We start from the raw sequence: 22,240 nt of genomic DNA, 5'->3' as shown, positions 1-22,240 counted from the left end.
ATATGAGCATCCAGGTTCCGCTATTGGTTATTGACCGGAGAGGTGTCTCGGTCATGTTTACATAGTTCTCGAACCCATAGGGTCCGCACGATTAACGTTCGATGGCGAAATTCTTTTATACGAGTTATGTGATTTGGTGACTGAATGTTGTTCGGAGTCCCGGATGAGATCACGGACATGATGAGGAATCTCGAAATGGTTGAGAGGTAAAGATCGATATATAGGACAATGGTATTCGGACACCGGAAGTGTTCCCGAGGGTACCGGGTACTTATCGGGTCACCAGAAAGGAGTTTCGGGCACCCCCGGCAAAGATATGGGCCTTATGGACCAAGAGAGGGAACACACCACCCCACAAGGGGCTGGTGTGCCCCTATACAGGCTAGCCCTATGAGGGGGTGAAGGAAAGAGGGGAGGGCAAGGAGAATGTGGAGTAGGACTCCCCCTTCCTTCCCTTCCCCCCGTTCCTTCCCCATTGTTTATACAAGGTAAGGGGGCACCACTTGGGAAACCCCAAGTAGGATTTGTATCCTACTTGGGGTGCCCCTAGGCTACCTCTCCTCCCCTCCCACCTATATATATGTGTGTGGGGGGGGGAGGGGGCACCTAGAACACACAACATCAATTGTTAGCCATGTGCAGCGCCTCCCTCCACGGTTTATGCCTCCGGTCATATTCTCGTAGTTCTTAGGCAAAGGCCTACGTGGATCACTTCACCATCACCATCACCACACCGTCGCGCTGATGGAACTCATCTACTTCCTCGACACTCTGCTGGATCAAGAGTTCGAGGGACGTCATCGAGCTGAACGTGTGAAAACTCGGAGGTGTCGTACGTTCGGTGCTTGATCGGTTGGAACGAGAAGAAGTTCGACTACATCAACCGCGTTGTCAAACGCTTCCGCTTTCGGTCTACGAGGGTACATAGACACCTTTCCCCCTCTCGTTGCTATGCATCTCCTAGATCGATCTTGCGTGAGTGTAGGAAAGTTTTGAAATTGCATGCTACTTTCTCCAACAGCTCTCATGCTTCACTTAGATTTATTTGGGAGTTAGTAATATTTTTAAGAAATTCTCTCTTGCTTCAGTTAGATTATTTTGAGAGAAAGAAATATTATGCTCATGTTCTTCACTTATATTTGTTTGAGATTATTAAAAGCAAAATATGAAACTAGTCCCAAAGTAATAGATATCCATGGAGGAATAATAGAAATTTTCATGAAGATCATTGGACAAAATAAACTTGGTTCTTTGTAATAGTTTTGAGATATGAAGATATGATATGTGAGTCATGTTGATGAGTAATTATGCTTTAGTAAGAATATTGGTGTTAAGGTTTGTGATTCCCTATGCAAGCACAAAAGTCAATAGTTATGCAATGAAATTACATCCTACTTGTGGTGCATTATTCGGTGTTAGTTATTCATAACGCTCGCTTACGAGATTTTTCGTTTCTTGGTTGGACGCTTCTTAATCTTTTCGCTAGCCTTCATTTGCACTAAGTATGATCACTACTTGTGTATGCAAAACCCTTTAAACCAGTTTTGCCATATGAGTCCACAGTATCTACCTATATGCGGTATTTTTGTGTCATTCTAAGCAAATTTTTATGTCCCATCTCTAATTTTCAAAATAAATTTATCTTTTGTGTGCTCGTACCGCTCACGAGGCGGTGAGGGGTGGCTGATGTTTTCCATGAGAGATGTGTTATTCTCACGATGAGTGTTTATTCACTTGTCATTGCACGAGAGTATGGCAAAGGTATTACGGATGCCTAGTCCCAAAATGAAAAATGAATTTACTTTATGTTATCAAATAATAAATTCCTTGGAAAGTATTGGTATGGAGGGCACGCGTGGATACGGTTAGCCATGTAAAGTGAAAGTATGATAGAAAAAGGAATAAACTTTATTTTCTATTTGGGAACCGCCTATGATATATCTAGCACGAAAAGTGTTGGGAACTCTAAGTCGTTTTCGTTGGTGGGAAAAGTATGCCCCTCAAAATGTTTTTATCTCTCAATTTTCGCTTTGAGCTCTGGCACCTCTACAAATCTCTATTTCCCTCTGCGAAGGGCCTTTGTTTTACTTTATGCAATTTTTATTTTTACTTGAGTCTCCATCTTCTCTTATAAAGCACCAACTAAGGAGCACTATGATCGTACTTGAGAATTGGGTATAGCTAGCATTCGAGTGTGTTTCATGAATGGATCAATCATTGAGCATAATGGGCTAGGGATAACTTGCTTTAGCATTGATATTTTGAAAGACATGGTTATTTGTTGATATGCCTGAGTATTAAAATCTTCATGTCAAAACTAGACTATTGCTTTTAACCATATAAAAGTTCAAATGTCCATGCTACAAAGAAAAGAATATGTGATGAACGTGTTAGGCAGCATTCCACATCAAAAATTCTGTTTTTATCATTTACCTACTCGAGGACGAGCACGAATTAAGCTTGGGGATGCTGATATGTCCCCAATGTATCTATATTTTTTGATTGTTCCATGCTGTTATATTACCATTCTTGGATGTTTTACAATCATTTTATACCATTTTTTGGTACTAACCTATTGACACAGTGCCCAGTGCCAGTTATTGTTTTCTGCTTGTTTTTTACAAAGCAGGAAATCAATATCAAACGGAGTCCAAACGCAGCGAAACTTTTTGTGAATTTTTTCTGGACCAGAAGACACAAGATGGGCCGAAGAAATACTAGAGAGGTGCTCCGAGGGGGCACAACCCACCAGGGCGCGCCCGGGGGCCCAAGCATGCCCAGGTGGGTTATGCCCACCTCAGTGGCCCCTCACACCGCCTCTTTGCTCTATAAATACCCCAATATTCCAGAAACACCAGATCCAATCTAGACACCATCACAGAGGGGTTCATCATGTCCATTGGTGCCTCTCCGATGATGCGTGAGTAGTTCATTGTAGACCTATGGGTCCGTAGTTAGTAGCCAGATGGCTTCCTCTCTCTCTCTCTCTCTCTCTCTCTCTCTCTCTCTCTCTTGATTTTTAATATAATGGTCCCTTGCAGATCTATGATGTAAGTCTTTTTGCGGTGTGTTTGTTGGGATCCGATGAACTTTGAGTTTATGATCAGATCTATGTTTTTATCCATGAAAGTTATTTGAGTCTTCTTTGATCTCATATATGCATGATTGTTTATATCTTCGTATTTTTCTCCGATATTTGGGTTTTGTTTGGCCAACTTGATCTATTTATCTTGTAATGGGAAAAGGTGCTTTGTGATGGGTTTGATCTTACGGTGCTTGATCCCAGTGGCAGAAGGGGAAATGACATGTATGTATCGCTGCTATTAAGGATAACAAGATGGGGTCTATTCCTACATAAATGGATCTTGTCTACATCATATCATCGTTCTTATTGCATTACTCGGTTTTTTCATGAACTTAATACACTAGATGCATGCTGGATAGCGGTCGATGTGTGGAGTAATAGTAGTAGATGCAGGCAGGAGTCGGTATACTAATCTTGGACCTGGTGCCTATATAATGATCATTTCCTGGATATCTTCATGATTATTTGAAGTTCTATCAATTGCCCAACAGTAATTGTTTCCCACCATTTTCTATTTTTCTCGAGAGAAGCCACTGGTGAAACCTACGGCCCCGGGGTCTCTTCTTATCATATTTGCCTTTGCGATCTACTTTTATTTTCTTTTATTTTCAGATCTATTTAACCAAAAATACAAAAATACTTTGTTGCACTTTATTTTATTTGCAGTCTATTTATCCAATCTATTACAACTTTCTCCCGTCTCCGTGCTTTCTGGCGCCGTTACCCGAAAAGGATTGACAACCCCTTTAACACGCCGGGTTGCGAGTATTTGTTATTTGTGTGCATGAGTTGTTTACGTTGTGTTGCGTGGTTCTCCTACTGGTTCGATAACCTTGGTCTCATCACTAAGGGAAATACCTACCATTGTTGTGCTGCATCATCCCTTCCTCTTTGGGAAAATACCGACGTTGTTCAAGCCAACATCACTCTCCAAGATTCATCCGGATAGTAATATCCTTGCGCCCAAATAGGAAAATGTTGGATGGTGCACTTCACCCAACATCACAAAGAATATTAACATAAACATGCACAAGAGGAGATTATATCTCACATCATCGTTCACCACAAATACAACTAGAGTTCATCTTCATTCCTCGAGAACCAGTGATTACTCAAACATGGAGACGAATAACATAAGAAGGTAGAGAGAAGTTACAAGACAACATGGCGTTGGGGACGAGGAGAAGCATGGAAGTGTTGATGGAGATGGCACTGCCCCTTCGGCCGGTGCCAGACGTTGGTGGAGCCTCCTCCCTTCTTCTTCTTCCTTGTCTTGGACCTTCCTCTATGGTGGTGTTGCAGCAATGGAGGTGCGATGAAACGTGGTGGAGCAGATGTGACTTGATGAAGATGATTCCTACCGGCTAGGGTTGCAGGTGTTTATATAGGAGGCCTCCTCGGGTCTCCTCCATTGATGTAGCTCCTCCACTTTGATCCAAGGGATCTATATGAGCCAAATCCAATTCCAATACCTCCTTGGCATCCAAGGAAGTCATGGGAACAAGCGGGGACTGAATCCATGAAGAATCACGTCTGATCTGGCCGATTTTGGTCTTTTCTAATGGTGGTAAGACCACCATTACGACTATGACCGGTAGTACCAAGCGTCTTCTTACGCCGTGGGCCCCTCTAGTAAAACGACCGCCATTTCTTCATACGAACTTTGATTTTGATGATTTTTGGGCTTGTTGAATTCGTATGAACTACATCTATGCACCTATGGTCTTGAGTATTTGATTTGAATACTTTAAAAAATGTCATATTTGACACTACAAAATGCCTAAGCCTAGTGACTGGAAGTCTCCGTATTGATCCCAACCTTGGTCGTTTCATCGCGCTTGGTCCATGGACATGCTAATACACCTATAAAGACCACAAAACAAATAAAAACTAAAACTTATGCAACGAACTTAATAAAAATAGGTAAAGATTGAAAACTATGCATTGTGGACATGAAAAGGTGCTAGATGGATATGTTATGAGCGATTTTGCCACTAGATATACTCTAGAAAGTGTGGAAAATCCACTCATTAGAGCCCATGGCCCTATGCTCTTGCTATAATACTTCTTTGGGCCTCCTGACATCCTCTGTTTTTTTTTGTTTTTTTAGGGTCTGATGATATTTTATTTTCCTAAAATATTAAAACAAGGAAAACATGAACTGACACTAGGCACTAAATTAGTAGGTTAGTTCTTGAGAAAGCTTTAAAGGCTAGGTATGAAACATACATAAAACTTATAGATACATTGAAGACGTATCAACATCCCCATACTTAGTCCATGCTTGTCCGAGCATGAAGATGACAACAAATATAGTTTTGCATGTGAATGCTACTTATCATGAACTTGATCTTCTTATGTAACCACTTTCGGGAGTCTGAATCAATAGTAAAAATGCTTGACAATTGTCTATATTTACCAATCTTAACTATCTCAATGCATACAAAATTATTTTGCAAATATTATTTTATAATCAAATGCGTCAAGTGAAAATCAATGAGGACCTCATGAACCAATGATATGATCCACTTGAAATTGCCAAGGGGTATCACTCTCTTCCATGAAAGCCATTGCCTCAGGTGAAACTTTAATCCATCTGGCGAATACTCACCCAAATCTTTATATGATGTGGTTAACCACCGTCAGATTATTCAAACATACACTCACATTTTGAACATTACTATTCCTCCCCATGTTCATATTTCTCTTTGGTTACTCAACAAGAATAAGTTGCTAATCCATGACAATTCGGCTAAAAGGCGGCCTATCGATACCCCTGCTACATATTTTGTTAAGAGTTAGAGAGTTGCCATCATTTTTCTATTGTCTTGTGCGCTTGCTTAAGTGATCCGGAGATCGCTCTCTGAAGTTTTACTAATATATGTTGGTAAGGATCATGAGTTTGTTGCCGGATGGATGCTGGATCAGTCTGAACAAACGTAGTGCTTTTAATATTATCATTGTTGCTTTGCTATGGACTATTTGGAAACATGGTAATGGGATGTGTTTCCATTAACCATAATGGTGATGGTTGATTCATGTATGGTATAGATTGATCTCAACCAGGCATTGCTAGAACGATTTCTGCAAATGATGCAAATGGGCCTCGTGGCAGACTATTAGCAACAAATGGAACATAGGCGAGCCCAGGTGCTTTGGATTGCCTGGTCATAAATCCCTCCTCTAGAACTTGGACCGTCTATGAATTGTGCGATAATAGGCCTCCTTTCGCTCACATGATTCAAAAACGCGGGAATCGGGTAGGAATGTATGTGTAAAATAGAGGATTGGAAAACGTAGGAATTTTAAAGATTTGAGTGTTTGTTCACGAGAATAAGGAAAACACGGAAATTCTAGCAAAAAGGTCAAACCAAAGTCAAGCCACATGAAAAGGCATAATTAACATGTTGTGCCGCGAATGATCTCAGTCTCATTCTTTGTGTGTAGGAATTTTAAAAGGGGGTCCAAATGAATTGTAAAATTTCCGCATTTTTCCTTTCATACCGAGGCCAAAAGAATTTTTTTTCTTAATTTTTCCTTTCCTACATTCGTTTAAACCAAAGGTGGATTAGTGTCACCATAAGAAAATTTTCTATTTATATACATATATGTCCTCCACTGTTCCTTTGAACCAAAGGATGCCTAACTAGTTTTAGCAGACCGAGACCTCCGGTGCCCCCCAACCAAGATTCAGGATGAAGCACAATACTCGTACCATATGACGATTCTTTGATCCTAGTTGAATCCAAGTGCACCTCTTTTTTTAGATGAAATCCAAGTGCAACTCTTTGCATAAACGCAACTGGCCGAAGCATGGTATGTAATAGGTATACCATGTTTGTAGTCGTGGGGTTGTTTGCTTCTTTGTGTGGTTAATATAGTCATGGTAAGTGGTATCCGTGTCGGTACTATCATTTTCCCCTCGTGCAGACAGTTATTCTCTTGTCGGTATGCTTTAGAGACGGAATTCTGTGCGTGCATGGAAGGTTTGTCTTTGCCCCTCCAGCAAGGTGAATCTCTAATTATCATTGAGATGGACTCTCTAGTTGTTATGAAGTTGGTCCAGACGCGTGACCTCGCCCGATCGATCTACGCTTCTATCGTAAAGAAAATTACGTACTTGATGTCACTCCATGAAAGTTGCATTACTCATGTTAGTCGTATGAAGAACAAGGTTAGTGATTGCCTAGCAAATTTTGCCAGATGGCAAAACCATGGCTTGGTTTTTAGTCCTCCTGATGTAGTTGAGTTAGCTCCAACAGATGTTAATAACATTGTGATTGAGTAATACAAAGTTTTCATCCTTTTCTAAAAAAAAATACAAAGTTTTCATCCAGAAAAAAAGGTGATATCTGTGTTCTTGCTGGTCCAAATCCGCATGATCTCGCAAAAGACGGCAGTTCAGGTTGATCATACGCTCCTGCACACAAGCTGTGAACATCGGCGATCCATTTCCCCATCGGATGTGTGCGGCTGCGTCTTTGATAGGCGCATTATCCTTAATAATCGGCAAGCACCAGTGGTCTAGTGGTAGAATAGTACCCTGCCACGGTACAGACCCGGGTTCGATTCCCGGCTGGTGCAAATTTTTGTTGAATTCTGAATTCCGACATGGGAGCTTTTTTTTTTTTTTTGACAGGCGGCGATGCATCGAACTTGATAAGCTGCAAAATTGAATTCTGAATCCCCATTTACAAGCATCCTCCTCTTACAGCAGGTAGAGTAAGCACCTGATCAATTATTTCGGTAGAACAATCATCTCGACGAGCGCGCGACTAGAATCTAGAACTCGTCGACGGTGATGGCGCCTCTGATGATCTCGTATGCCTCGCGGCTGCGCGACTTCTTGATGCCTACGGCGAAGTAGACCTTTGCGGCGTCGGCCTTGACGGCGGTGACCCTGGCCCAGACGAGCACCTTGGCTTTGAGGCCCTCCACCCCCGTCAGGCTGCCCTTGTCCAGCGTGCCGGCCACCGTGGTGTCGAAGCGCAGCTCGGAGCCGTCCCTGTAGCCGACCTCGCAGACTGCCGGGATGTGCACCGTCAGCCGCCGCGTCTCCGGCTCGAACTCGTAGTTGGTGGCCTCCCGCGGGAACAGCCCCACCGGCAGGTCGTGCTCCTGGAGCAGCTCCGCCAGCGGCTTCTGCATCTTACCCTTGAGCTTGTTCACCAGCCATTTTGCTCCGTCCCCGACGCTGGTCGAGAGCGACTGCACCACCAATAGATCATCAGCCAAAGGAATACATCGAATCATAGACCTTAATTATCAGAGTCGGATTTCAAATTTGTTATAGCGAGCTTGAACGTCGAACCAAAAGTATCGCATGGCGATCCAGCCAGGATCGATCTAAAACCAGAAGGAAAACATGCTAGCACGAGAACAGAAACAATACCATGACCAAGCAATAATCAGGGGAAATATGGTGCGACAAGAGAACAGAACAGAACAGTAGATTGATGAGACGCTGTCTCATGCACGGACCTCGATATCGTCACCGGCCGACGACATCTCTTTGTTGGCCCTCTGCCCCAGCCAGTAGGAGCCCATCTTGTTCATGATCTGGTCCATGTCTCTCCCTCCCAGCAAGCAAGCGCTAATCCCTCTTTCTCTCTCTGTACTCTGCTCCGTCCTAAGATATCTCTTGCTCTGTTTCTTGGTTCTTTGGGATACGATGCGAAGCAGGAGGAGGGAATTGTGGGGATCCTCGTCGTTGGCCAGGACAGGATCAAGGTAAGACGAGGACAAAGAAAGTGGCGATCCACTACCGCGTGAAAGAGACGGGTCTCGTATGGCTTGGTCGTTGAGACGGCTGCGCGTGTTGAAAAACGCCGGCTGTTGATGACATGTGTGACTTGGAAGGTTGGGTCGCCTCGCATTCCAGAAACCTCCGGGATGGCGGTAAGTAAACGGTTCTACGTGGTACTAAGGGCAATGTACAATGATTGATAAAATAGTCTTATCTTAAATTTTTCATGTAATTTAGAGATGACAAAAAAAAGTCTATAATGGGTCATCTCTTAGTCTTATCTTTAATAACTAGCTATTCCTAAAAATATGGTGAGACATATTGTGCTAAAAGATCATCTCTTGTCTTCTCTTAAATAAGAGAAGGCAAGTTTTTTCTAACAATTTCTCTCTTTTTCACCTCATCATTTATCCTACGTGGCATTTCTAAAATAGAACCATTGTACATGCCCTAATGGATCCTTGTCCTGTATCGAAGAGGCCGTCGAGAGTAAATAGCAAGAAACTATTATAGTTGAGATTAGGATTTATTTTTCGAAATAAAAGGCAGAGCAATCTGTACCTTATCCATTTCAAAACAGGCGAAAGACTAGATGACAAAAATCAATTACATGAGAGACTACTTAGGTATATATGATATAGGATATGAGAGCATCTCCAGCCGCCTCTGCAGGACGGTCTTCCCAGGTGATTTATTTGCGCCGGCGCTGAAAAAACGCCCATTCGCGCCCCCAGGACGTCGAATTCCGCCGGCTCGGTCGGTTTTTGCGCCCGGCGCTCGCAGGCTGAACCCGGCACACTGGGGGGCGCTCGGGGGCTCCGGCGCAAGAGAAAAGCGTTCCTCGGGCCACATTGACAGGCGAAAAGTCAAGCCACCCGCCCAGATTCGCCTCCTGCCCCCCGCGATCGGCCGCCACCCTTCGCCACCCTGCCGATCCCGACGCCGACCACCGCCCACCGCAGCTAGGTAGACCATCTCCAGTCGGGAAAAAGAAGGGGTTTCGCTGAGGCAGCCTCTTCGCCGCCGCCCCGGGCACCTTTTCGGGCGCTCCGACCGCGCAGGTCCTGTACGCCGGCGGGCTTGCGCCCACCCGCCCACAAGGTGTTCGGTGAATTGCTCGGCCCGGCAATGGACTCCGAAGATGAGGAGGCGCTCGCGGCGTTGCTGGATGAGGAAGCCGAAGTCGACGTCCAGGAGAAGGAGCATCTCATGGTGCTCGCCGCCCTCGCCGGCCTGCTCGCGAGCAGTGAGAAGCCGCGGCGAGGTGGCTCGGCGCTTGGGCGGGTGAAAGCAAAGACCCCGCATCGTCTGAAAGGCTACTGCATGCTCTACTCGGACTACTTCGCCGATGCTCCATTGCACGGTGAGAAAACATTTCGGCGCCGTAATCGGATGAGCCGAAACCTTTTCCTCCAGATTGTGAATTCCATCCGGGAGTTCGACAGCTACTTCAAGTGCAAGAAGGATTGCACCGGCACAATTGGATTCACCTTGATCCAGAAGTGCACGACAACTATGAGGATGCTTGCATACGGAGCTCCCGGTGATTCACTCGACAACTATGGGCGCATGGCCGAGTCCACCACCATTGAGTGTTTCTACAAGTTCTGCAGGGCAGTGGTGGCAGCGTTTGGACCGCAGTACTTGCGAACACCCAATGCGAAAGACACTGCTCGGATCCTAGCACAGAATGAAGCAAGCGGATTTCCTGGGATGCTTGAAAGCATCGACTGCATGCATTGGAAATGGAAGAACTGTACATTTGCTTGGCAGGGGTTGTACAAAGGCGCCAAAGACGGTTGCAGTGTGGTGCTTGAGCCAGTGTCCACACAGGACCTCTCGATTTGGCACTCTTTCTTTGGGATGCCAGGAACAATGACATCAACGTCCTGCAGTGCTCCCCAGTCTTTGCCAAGCTTGTTGAAGGTCATTCTCCTCCGGTGAACTTCGAGGTCAATGGACGGCAATACAACAAGGGGTACTATCTAGCTGATGGCATCTATCCGAGATGGTCGACATTTGTGAAGACCATCTCAAACCCTGTGCCAGGAGGCAAGAATGCCTGGTTTGCGAAGATTCAGGAGGCTTGCAGGAAGGATGTCAAGCGGGCATTTGGTGTGCTCCAATCTTGATTTGTTGTTGTCAGGTACCCCGCTCAGACCTGGTCGAAAGATCAAATGTGGGAAATCATGATTTGCTGTGTCATCTTGCACAACATGATCATTGAGAGCGAGCAGGAAGAGCCAGTGTTTGACACTGAACCATACCACATGCAGGGTCCTCTTGTCCAAGTTGATCATCAGCTACCGGCAAGCTGGACTGACTACCTCAATATGCGTCAGGAGATCCGAGACCCATAGGTGCATCAAGAACTGCAATACGATCTGGTGGAGCACCTATGGAGGCTCAAGTGCGAGGCCGGGAATGACATGTGATGAAACTTGAGTTTTTATTTGTTAAACGATATAATTTGCAGTGAACTATTTGATTTATGTGATGGAACACGCCGAAACACGCCGAACTATGTGACGAGCTAATTGATTCCTATTTGTATGCAAAAATTCACACCGAAACCCGTCGAACCGCGCCAAATATGGGCCGATTTTTCACGCAGTTATCGGACCGTTTTTGGACATATTTGGGCCGAAAGCTGGGCTCAATTCGGCGCCTGGGGCGACGGCTGGGTGCCGAACCGCCCCGAGCGTCAAGTTTATCGCCAGCGCACCCCCAGGACGCTCTTTTTCGATGCCCTGGGGGGCCGAACGGCCGGAGATGCTCTGAGTACTCACCTCCTCCGCACAACCTTTATCAAGTAGTAGAATAGAAGATTTATCCATATTAACTTTCTGGCCAGAAGCTTAACATTACATGCTAGCTGCAACATCATTTGTCTTAAAGAATAAAATGATATCACTGGCAGACATAAAGGGTTACTAGTATAATGACCGTGCGTTGCCACGGGCTTTCTAAAAGTTTTACTTGTTTCATATGTAAATACAATGCATGCCAAATTTTACATGTATAGAAAGGAGAGTTAATAATGGACGAAAAGAAATTAAAATCCACTTCACTTGCAATGTATTTTGATATAAAAAATGTAGTGCGATGATGTATACTAAATAATAGACTACCAGGCCTGATGCATAAAATAAAGAAAGTGGTACAAAAACATATAACTCTTTATTATGCACCACACTACAAATGCTAGATAGCACATGGATGCCTTCTTATGCTTAAGACCGACCGTCTCACGAAGCATGTCCTTTGTTGTTATCCATGAAATAGAGAGAACAAATGGAGGATTCCGTTCCCTTTACACAAATGTTCCAAGATACTACAACCAAAAACTTGATTGCATTATGCAATTGCCTGGCAAATTATTACTCCCTCCGTCCCAAAATAAGCGACTCAACTTTGTACCAACTTTGTACTAAAGTTGGTACAAAGTTGAGTCGCTTATTTTGGGACGGAGGGAGTACATGTGTAATTACGCACTTGGAACCATACAGGTTACCATTTAGGCACTAATGCAACAAAACACATACCTCCTTCCATTTAGGAACCGTGGAGACACCAACATTTCAACCCTTCTCAATCCACTATTCGTAGCTCAAAAGATTTTGGATGAATCTCATCTAATTTTCTTTCTTGACTCGAAAGTATTGAGGCCCCTATAGCCGCGCTCAACTTCTAGGACATTTCTTCTTTGAAGTAGTCCAGGAAAATGGCACTTATAATTAATTGATGTTTTCATATACAATATCTCAATAGTAAAGTATTTATAATCACCATCTTCCATTTACCAATCGCTCATCCTGAGTGAAACTACAGTAGCTTGATCAAACAACACCCTGCTGAAGATAGTCACGGAGTGTGCTTTAATTAGGAACACAACAATCAAATATTAGGCAATCTCATTGAACGCGATACTGTCAGCATGGTAACCACTGGCGACCATTGAGCATAACTTTGACCTTTTCTGTTCTGACAGCATATGAGCGCTCAAGGGAATGCTAGGAGTGCCTCTTTCTTATTGATATCACAACAATTGTAATATGACATGCCGGAATGATTTTATTTTCAATGGAGTGTTGCCTAGCTTACACAAGTGCAATGTTTTCAAATAACTAATGCTCTTGGTATCCATAGAGCTAGACAAATGAATGCAGATGATTTGAGACATGGATCTCTAACATTAGATAGCCCCGGTTAATTGTATACATGTGATGTAATCCTTGTAAATAGTTTGCTTCTAATCAATCTGTCGTAGGCTTTTAACCTACTGTTTTCTCTAAAATAGCTAGTTTGGTGAATAAAGCACTGCTGGAGCTGACATTGTGAGTTTGTTTGTGATACGATCATGCCAGATTTCACAAGGATATCAACAACAACCACTCCATCTAGGAGATTCTCTAAGGAGAAAATCCTATTCTATACATATAGGAAACCTATATTATGTATTAGTATAAATTAAGGCTTGACATTCCACTTGGGCTTATATTTTGTTCAACCGTATATATGGAAGATAATATTGCAACGAATCGGAGCTTGTATCATTATTAGCAGCAAATATGCGTCATACTAAAATATATAAGCCAAACTCGGGGCATGGAATTATGTTTGGATCTAGCTTAACCTGTTCAGCAAGATAACTTTGATCATATGGATCTGATTCAAATGCCATCCGCCGCCCTTGACATCTTGATGTAGGGTAGAACCCTAGACGCTCGCTCTTTCACGATTGGAGCGGATCCCACGAAGAACATGAAGAACACGAGGGGGAAACACGAGAGAATCACTCAAACCAACAAGATTCAATTACACATGTGCTACATCCTCGAAACACAAAGAGATACACGATCCACGATCAACAAAGGACGATACAAGTAGCAAGTTTTTCTCTGTGAGGAGGTCTTGAGGGGTCTTCCTGTGAGGGGTCTTGAATCCGCTTGGGGGATCTTCTCCGAAGAGGCCGTGGACTCCAATGGAGAAGTAACCAGGTGGATGAGCAAAGCTCTATCTCTCAAATGATCTAATCCTTTGCTGACCCTAATACGGAGCTAGGGGACAAGTATTTATAGTCCAAGGGGTAAGTGGAGGATATATGGGGTGAAACCCCTTTCACTGCGCATAGTCAGGGTGGTAGTACCGGTAATGGGAGTGGTTATACCGCTGGGAGCTCAGGTGGTGGTTCCTGGAGGTGTTCGCGGAAGGGAGTAGCGGTTGTACCGGTGGTCGGAGCGGTTGTACCGGTCTTTTGGCTGTTACGGGGATAAACCGGTATTGTACCGTCCTTGCACCGCTCGAACACAGAAGTTGGGCTGGTGGTTGGGCGGTAGTCGAGCGGTTGTACCGCCCGGGCGGTAGCTGGGCGGTACATGGGCGGTTGTACCGGGATTTCTGGGCTGGGCAGATTCTCTTCATGCTCTTGATGTCCAACTTGCACCGTAACTTCTCCTTGGTTGCTTCCTTGGTACCTAAGCACACAAAGCATCTCCGTTTGAGGTAGTAGCCATGTCTCAAATGGGTCAAAGGGGAGTTCCACAAGGAGAGAGTTGACCTCGTTTTGATAGCTCTCGCACGAGCTCTTGTCATTGGTCCAAGTGGTGTCGTGGGAGATGTAGGATGGTCCAAGGGAATGACCGTGGGATGCTCCGCATCATCTCTCCACCCCCCTTGGGAAAGATCCAACCTCGGATCGAAAGCCTCATCACCATGGTAGGGAGAGAGATCCTTGATGTTGAAGACGTCGCTCACGTTGTACTTGTCGCGTCCAAAGTGTCCCATTAGTCCTCCTCCATGAGCCTCTTGCATAAGTAACAAATAAAGAGAAGACTCGGGGATACATAGTTTGTTATCTCTCATAAGATAATCATCCTTGGGGTAATAGCGTTACCAAGATGTATGCGTCAAACATTTGGAATAAGGAATATCAAAAGTAGGATCATGCGCATATAAGTCTTTTATGTTCTCAAAGCCAATGACATTCAATTCTAGTTTAGTTACAAGTATGCATTTGCGGGAAAGCGCATCCGCTACAACATTATCTTTGCCCTTAAGGTACTTGATGACATAAGAAAAAGACTCTATGAATTCACTCCACTTAGCATGACGCTTGTTCAACTTAGTTTGACCCTTAAGATACTTGAGAGTTTCATGGTCGGTATGGATGACGAATTCATGAGGGCGAAGATAATGTTCCCACTCGTGCAAAACTCGCACTAAAGCATAAACCTCTTTGTCATATATGGGATAATTGAGTTACGCTCTAGAAAGTTTCTCACTAAAGAGCTATGGGGCGCTTCTCTTGCATTAACACACCTCCTATGTCGTACCCACTAGCATCGCAATGTATCTCAAACGGTTTATCAAAGTTTGGTAATGCAAGCAAAGGAGCATGTCTAAGCAAATTCTTAAGCTCATTGAATGCGGTATCTTGGGATGGTCCCCAAACAAAAGGTGCATTCTTCTTATTAAAAGCATGTAAAGGAGAAGCAATGGTGCTAACAAATCTACGATAGAAACCGGCTAGGCCAAGGAAACTTCGCACTTGTTGCAAGTGAGTTGGTTGTGGCCAAGTTTTAATAGCATTGATCTTAGATTCATCTACATGCACACCCTTAGAAGAGAATACAAACCCAAGAAAACAAGCTTATCAACACCAAAAAGGCATTTGTCCATATTAGCATAAAGGCGCTCTTTCCTAAGGGTTTGTAAAACGTTTCTAAGATCGGTGACATGATCTTTGAGGGATTTGCTAAAGACAAGGATATCATCGAAATAGACCACAACAAATACTGTTGGGGAACGTAGTAATTTCAAAAAAATTCCTACGCACACGCAAGATCATGGTGATGCATAGCAACGAGAGGGGAGAGTGATGTCCATGTACCCTCATAGACCAAAAGCGGAAGCGTTAGCACAACGCGGTTGATGTAGTCGCACATCTTCACGATCCGACCGATCAAGTACCGAACGTACGGCACCTCCGAGTTCAGCACACGTTCAGCTCAATGACGTCCCGCGAACTCCGATCCAGCAGAGCTTTGCGGGAGAGTTCCGTCAGCACGACGGCGTGATGACGGTGTCGATGATACTACCAACGCAGGGCTTCGCCTAAGCACCGCTATGATATTACCGAGGTGGAATATGGTGGAGGGGGGCACCGCACACGGCTGGGAGAGATCAACAGATCAACTTGTGTGTCTAGAGGTGCCCCCTTCCCCCGTATATAAAGGAGCAAGGGGGAGGCCGGCCGACCCTTGTAGGGCGCGCCAAGAGGAGGATTCCTCCTCCTAGTAGGAGTAGGACTCCCCTTTCCTACTCCTAGTAGGAGGAGGAAAGGAAGGAGGAGAGGGGGAAGGAAGGAGAGGGAGGAAAAAGGAGGAAAGAGGGGCCGGCCCCCTAGTCCAATTCAGTTTGGGCTAGGGGGGCCGCGCGCCCTGCCTCATCTCTTCCACCACTTTGCCCATGAGGCCCATTACTTCTTCCTCGTATTCCCGTAACTCCCCGATACCCCGAAAAATACCCGAATCACTTGGAACCTTTCCGATGTTCGAATATAGTCGTCCAATATATCGATCTTTATGTCTCGACCATTTTGAGACTCCTCGTCATGTCCCTGATCTCATCCGAGACTCCGAACTACCTTCGGTACATCAAATCACATAAACTCATAATACCGATCGTCACCAAACTTTAAGCGTGCGGACCCTACGGGTTCGAGAACTATGTAGACATGACCGAGACTCGTTTCCAGTCAATAACCAATAGCGGAACCTAGATGCTCATATTGGCTCCTACATATTCTACGAAGATCTTTATCGGTCAAATCGCGTAACAACATATGTTGTTCCCTTTGTCATCGGTATGTTACTTGCCCGAGATTCGATCGTCGGTATCTCAATACCTAGTTCAATGTCGTTGCCGGCAAGTCTCTTTACTCGTTATGTAATACATCATTCTGTAACTAACTCATTAGCTACATTGCTTGCAAGGCCTATAGTGATGTGCATTACCGAGAGGGCCCAGAGATCCTCTCCGACAATCGGAGTGACAAAACCTAATCTTGACATACGCCAACTCAACATGTACCTTTGGAGACACCTATAGAGCTCCTTTATAATCACCCAGTTACGTTGTGATGTTTGGTAGCACACAAAGTGTTCCTCCGGTAAACGGGAGTTGCATAATCTCATAGTTGTAGGAACATGTATAAGTCATGAAGAAAGCAATAGCAACATACTAAACGATCAAGAGCTAAGCTAACAGAATGGGTCAAGTCAATCACATCATTCTCCTAATGATGTAATCCCGTTAATCAAATGACAACTCATGTCTATGGTTAGGAAACTTAACCATCTTTGATTAACGAGCTAGTCAAGTAGAGGCATACTAGTGACACTATGTTTGTCTATGTATTCACACATGTATTATGTTTTCGGTTAATACAATTCTAGCATGAATAATAAACATTTATCATGAAATAAGGAAATAAATAATAACTTTATTATTGCCTCTAGGGCATATTTCCTTCAGTCTCCCACTTGCACTAGAGTCAATAATCTAGTTCACATCGCCATGTAATTTAACACCAATATTCATATCTATATATGATTAACATCCATAGTTCACATCGTCATGTGACCAACACCCAAAGGGTTTACTAGAGTCAATAATCTAATCCACATCGCTATGTGATTAACACCCAAAGAGTACTAAGGTATGATCATGTTTTGCTTGTGAGAGAAGCTTAGTCAACGGGTCTGTCACATTCAGAGCCATATGTATTTTGCAAATATTCTATGTCTACAATGCTCTGCACGGAGCTACTCTAGCTAATTGCTCCCACTTTCAATATGTATCCAGATTGAGACTTAGAGTCATCTGGATCGGTGTAAAAAGCTTGCACCGATGTAACTTTTACGACGAGCTCTTTTATCACCTCCATAACCGAGAAATATTTCCTTAGTCCTTACTAAGGATATTCTTGACCGCTGTCCAGTGATCTACTCCTAGATCAAAATTGTACTCCCTTGCCAAACTCGGAGCAAGGTATACAATAGGTCTGGTACACAACATAGCATACTTTATAGAACCTATGACTGAGGCATAGGGAATGACTTTTCATTCTCTTTCTATTTTCTGTCGTGGTCGGGCTTTGAGTCTTACTCAACTTCACACCTTGCACCACAGGCAAGAACTCCTTCTTTGACTGTTCTATTTTGAACTACTTCAAAATCTTATCAAGGTATGTACTCATTGAAAAATCTTATCAAGCGTCTTGATCTATCTCTATAGATCTTGATGCTCAATGTGTAAGCAGCTTCACCGAGGTCTTTCTTTGAAAAAAAAATCTTATTCAAGTATCCTTTTATGCTATCCAGAATTTCTATATCATTTCCAATTAACAATATGTCATCTACATATAGTTTTAGAAATGTTAGAGAGCTCCCACTCACTTTCTTGTAAATACAGGCTTCTCTAAAAGTCTGTATAAAACCATATGCTTTGATCAACTCATCAAAGCGTATATTCCAACTCCGAGATGCTTGCACCAGTCCATAGATGGATCGCTGGAGCTTGCACAATTTGTTAGCACCTTTAGGATTGACAAAACCTTCTGGTTGCATCATATACAACTCTTCTTTAATAAATCCATTAAGGAATGCAGTTTTGACATCCTTTTGCCAGATTTCATAAAATGTGGCAAATGCTAACATGATTCTGACATACTTTAAGCATCGATACGAGTGAGAAAAAACTCATCGTAGTCAACATCTTGAACTTTGTCAAAAACCTTTTTCGACAAGTCTAGCTTTGTAGATAGTAACACTACTATCAACGTCCGTCTTCCTCTTGAAGATCCATTTATTTTCTATGGCTTGCCGATCATCGGGCAAGTCCACCAAAGTCCACACTTTGTTCTCATATATGGATCCCATCTCAGATTTCATGTCCTTCAAGCCATTTCGTGGAATCTGGGCTCATCAACGCTTCCTCATAGTTCATAGGTTCATCATGATCTAGTAACATGACTTCCAGAACAGGATTACCATACCACTCTGGTGCAGACTGTACTTTGGAAGACCTACGAGGTTCTGTAGTAACTTAATCTAAAGTTTCATGATCATCATCATTTGCTTCCTCACTGATTGGTGTAGGAATCACTGGAACTGGTTTTTGTGATTAACTACTTTCCAATTCGGGAGAAGGTTTAATTACCTTATCAAGCTCTACTTTCCTCCCACTCACTTCTTTCGAGAGAAACTCCTTCTCTAGAAAGGATCCATCTTAGCAACGAATAACTTGCCTTCGGATCTGTGATAGAAGGTGTACCCAATAGTTTCCTTTGGGTATTCTATGAATACACACTTCTCCGATTTGGGTTCGAGCTTATCAGGTTGAAACTTTTTCACATAAGCATTGCAGCCCCAAATTTTAAGAAACGACAACTTTGGTTTCTTGCCAAACCACAGTTCATAAGGCGTCGTCTCAACGGATTTTGATGGTGCCCTACTTAAAGTGAATGCAGCTGTCTCTAATGCATAACCCCAGAACGATAGTGGTAAATCGGTAAGATACATCATAGATTTCACCATATCCAATAAAGTGCGGTTATGACGTTCGGACACACCATAACGTTGTGGTGTTCCAGGTGGCGTGAGCTTGTGAAACTATTCCACATTGTTTTAATTTAAGACTAAACTCATAACTCAAATATTCGTCTCCATGATCAAACCGCAGAAAACTTTATTTTCTTGTTATGATGATTTTCCACTTCACTCCGAAATTCTTTGAACTTTTTCAAATGTTTTAGACTTATGTTTCATCAAGTAGATATACTCATATCTGATCAAATCATCTGTGAAGGTTAGAAAATAACGATACTCGCCATGAGCATCAACACTCATTGGATCGCATACATCGGTATGTGTTATTTCCAACAAGTCAGTAGCTCGTTCCAATGTTCCGGAGAATGGAGTTTTAGTCATCTTGCCCAAAAGGCATGGTTCGCAAGCATCAAATGATTCATAACCAAGTGATTCCAAAAGTCCATCTTTATGGAGTTTCTTCATGCGCTTTACACCGATATGACCCAAATGGCAGTGCCACAAATAAGTTGCACTATCATTATTAACTTTGCATCTTTTGGCATCAATATTATGAATATGTGTATCACTACGATCGAGATCCAACAAACTATTTTCATTGGGTGTTTGACCACTGAAGGTTTTATTCATGTAAACAGAATAACAATTTATTCTCTATCTTAGATGAATAATTGCATCGCAATAAACATGATCTTATCATATTTATGCTCAACACAAACACCAAATAACATTTATTTAGGTTCAACACTAATCTCGAAATATAGGGAGTGTGCGATGATGATCATATCAATCTTGGAACCAGTTCCAACACACATCGTCACTTCACCCTCAACTAGTCTCTGTTTATTCTGTAACTCCTGTTTCGAGTTACTAATTTTTAGCAACCGAACAAGTATCAAATACCCAGGGGCTACTCTAAACACTAGTAAGGCACACATCAATAACCTGTATATCAAATATACCCTTGTTCACTTTGCCATCCTTCTTATTCACCAAATATTCAGGGCATTTCCGCTTCCAGTGACCATTTCCTTTACAGTGTAAGCACTCAGTTTCAGGCTTTGGTCTAGCTTTGGGCTTCTTTGCGGGAGTGACAACTTGCTTGTCATTCTACTTGAAGTTCCCTTTCTTTCCCTTTGCCATTTTCTTGAAACTAGTGGTCTTGTCAATCATCAACACTTGATGCTCTTTTCTTGATTTCAACCTTCGTCGGTTTCAACATCACGAAGAGCTCGGGAATCGTTTTCGTCATCCCTTGCATACTATAGTTCATCACGAAGTTCTAGTAACTTGGTGATGGTGACTAGAGAACTCTATCAACCACTATCTTATCTGGAAGATTAACTCCCACTTGATTCAAGCGATTGTAGTACCCAGACAATCTGAGCACATGCTCACTAGTTGAGCAATTCTCCACCATCTTTTAGCTATAGAACTTGTTGGAGACTTCATGTCTCTCAACTCGAGTATTTGCTTGAAATATTAACTTCAACTCCTGGAACATCTCATATGGTCCATGACGTTCAAAACGTCTTTGAAGTCCCGATTCTAAGCCGTTAAGCATGGTGCACTAAACTATCAAGTAGTCATCATATTAAGCTAGCCAAACGTTCATAACGTCTGCATCTGCTCCTGCAATAGGTCCGTCACCTAGCGGTGCATCAAGGACATAATTCTTCTATGCGGCAATGAGGATAATCCTCAGATCACGGATCCAATCCGCATCATTGCTACTAACATCTTTCAACATAGTTTTTCTCTAGGAACATATCAAATTCAACGGAACAACAACACGAGCCATCTATCTACAACAAACATAGACAAGCAAAATACTATCAGGTACTCAGTTCATGATAAATTTAAGTTCAATTAATCATATTACTAAAGAACTCCCACTTAGACAGACATCTCTCTAGTCATCTAAGTGATCACGTGATCCAAATCAACTAAACCATGTCCGATCATCACGTGAGATGGAGTAGTTTTCAATGGTGAACATCACTATGTTGATCATATCTACTATATGATTCACGCTCGACCTTTCGGTCTCCGTGTTCCAAGGCCATATCTGTATATGCTAGGCTCGTCAAGTTTAACCTGAGTATTCCACGTGTGCAACTGTTTTGCACCCGTTGTATTTGAATGTAGAGCCTATCACACCCGATCATCACGTGGTCTCTCAGCACGAAGAACTTTCGCAACAGTGCATACTCAGGAAGAACACTTATACCTTGAAATTTAGTGAGAGATCATTTTATAAAGCTACAGTCGAACTAAGCAAGATAAGATGTATAAAAGATAAACATCATATGCAATCAAAATATGTGACATGATATGGCCATGATCATCTTGCGCCTTTGATCTCCATCTCCATAGTACTGTCATGATCTCTATCGTCACCGGCACGACACCATGATCTCCATCATCTTGATCTATTTCAATGTGTCGTCACATGGTCGTCTCGCCAATTATTGCTCTTGCAACTATTGCTATCGCATAGCGATAAAGTAAAGCAATTATTTGGCGCTTGCATCTTATGCAATAAAGAGACAACCATAAGACTTCTGCCAGTTGCCGATAACTTCAACAAAACATGATCATCTCATACAACAACTTATATCTCATCATGTCTTGACCATATCACATCACAACATGCCCTGCAAAAACAAGTTAGAGATCCTCTACTTTGTTGTTGCAAGTTTTACGTGGCTACTACGGGCTGAGCAAGAACTGTTCTTACCTACGCATCAAAACCACAACGATAGTTCGTCAAGTTAGTGTTGTTTTAACCTTCTC

The 22,240-nt window shown here is 43.1% G+C and overlaps 1 protein-coding gene and 1 non-coding gene across 2 annotated transcripts; one reads left to right on the top strand and one right to left on the bottom strand.

Moving 5' to 3' along the window:
• Nucleotides 1-7,598: 7,598 nt before the first annotated feature.
• Nucleotides 7,599-7,669, top strand: TRNAG-GCC (transfer RNA glycine (anticodon GCC)). Its single transcript has one exon. It is a non-coding gene; the product is annotated as a tRNA-Gly (tRNA).
• A 64-nt stretch (nucleotides 7,670-7,733) lies between these two features.
• On the bottom strand, nucleotides 7,734-8,907 carry LOC123094904 (uncharacterized protein At5g01610). The gene is made up of 2 exons (XM_044516774.1): nucleotides 8,567-8,907; nucleotides 7,734-8,293 (listed from the first exon to the last, which is right to left on the bottom strand). The coding sequence occupies exons 1-2, from the start codon at nucleotides 8,651-8,653 to the stop codon at nucleotides 7,868-7,870; spliced, it is 513 nt and encodes a 170-aa protein (XP_044372709.1). The 5' UTR covers nucleotides 8,654-8,907; the 3' UTR covers nucleotides 7,734-7,867.
• Nucleotides 8,908-22,240: the final 13,333 nt, after the last annotated feature.

This window comes from Triticum aestivum, chromosome 4B (assembly GCF_018294505.1).
Source record: "Triticum aestivum cultivar Chinese Spring chromosome 4B, IWGSC CS RefSeq v2.1, whole genome shotgun sequence".
Taxonomy (NCBI): domain Eukaryota; kingdom Viridiplantae; phylum Streptophyta; class Magnoliopsida; order Poales; family Poaceae; genus Triticum; species Triticum aestivum.
Note: the sequence above shows the minus strand (reverse complement) of the source record. Positions and strands in the feature narration are given on the sequence as shown.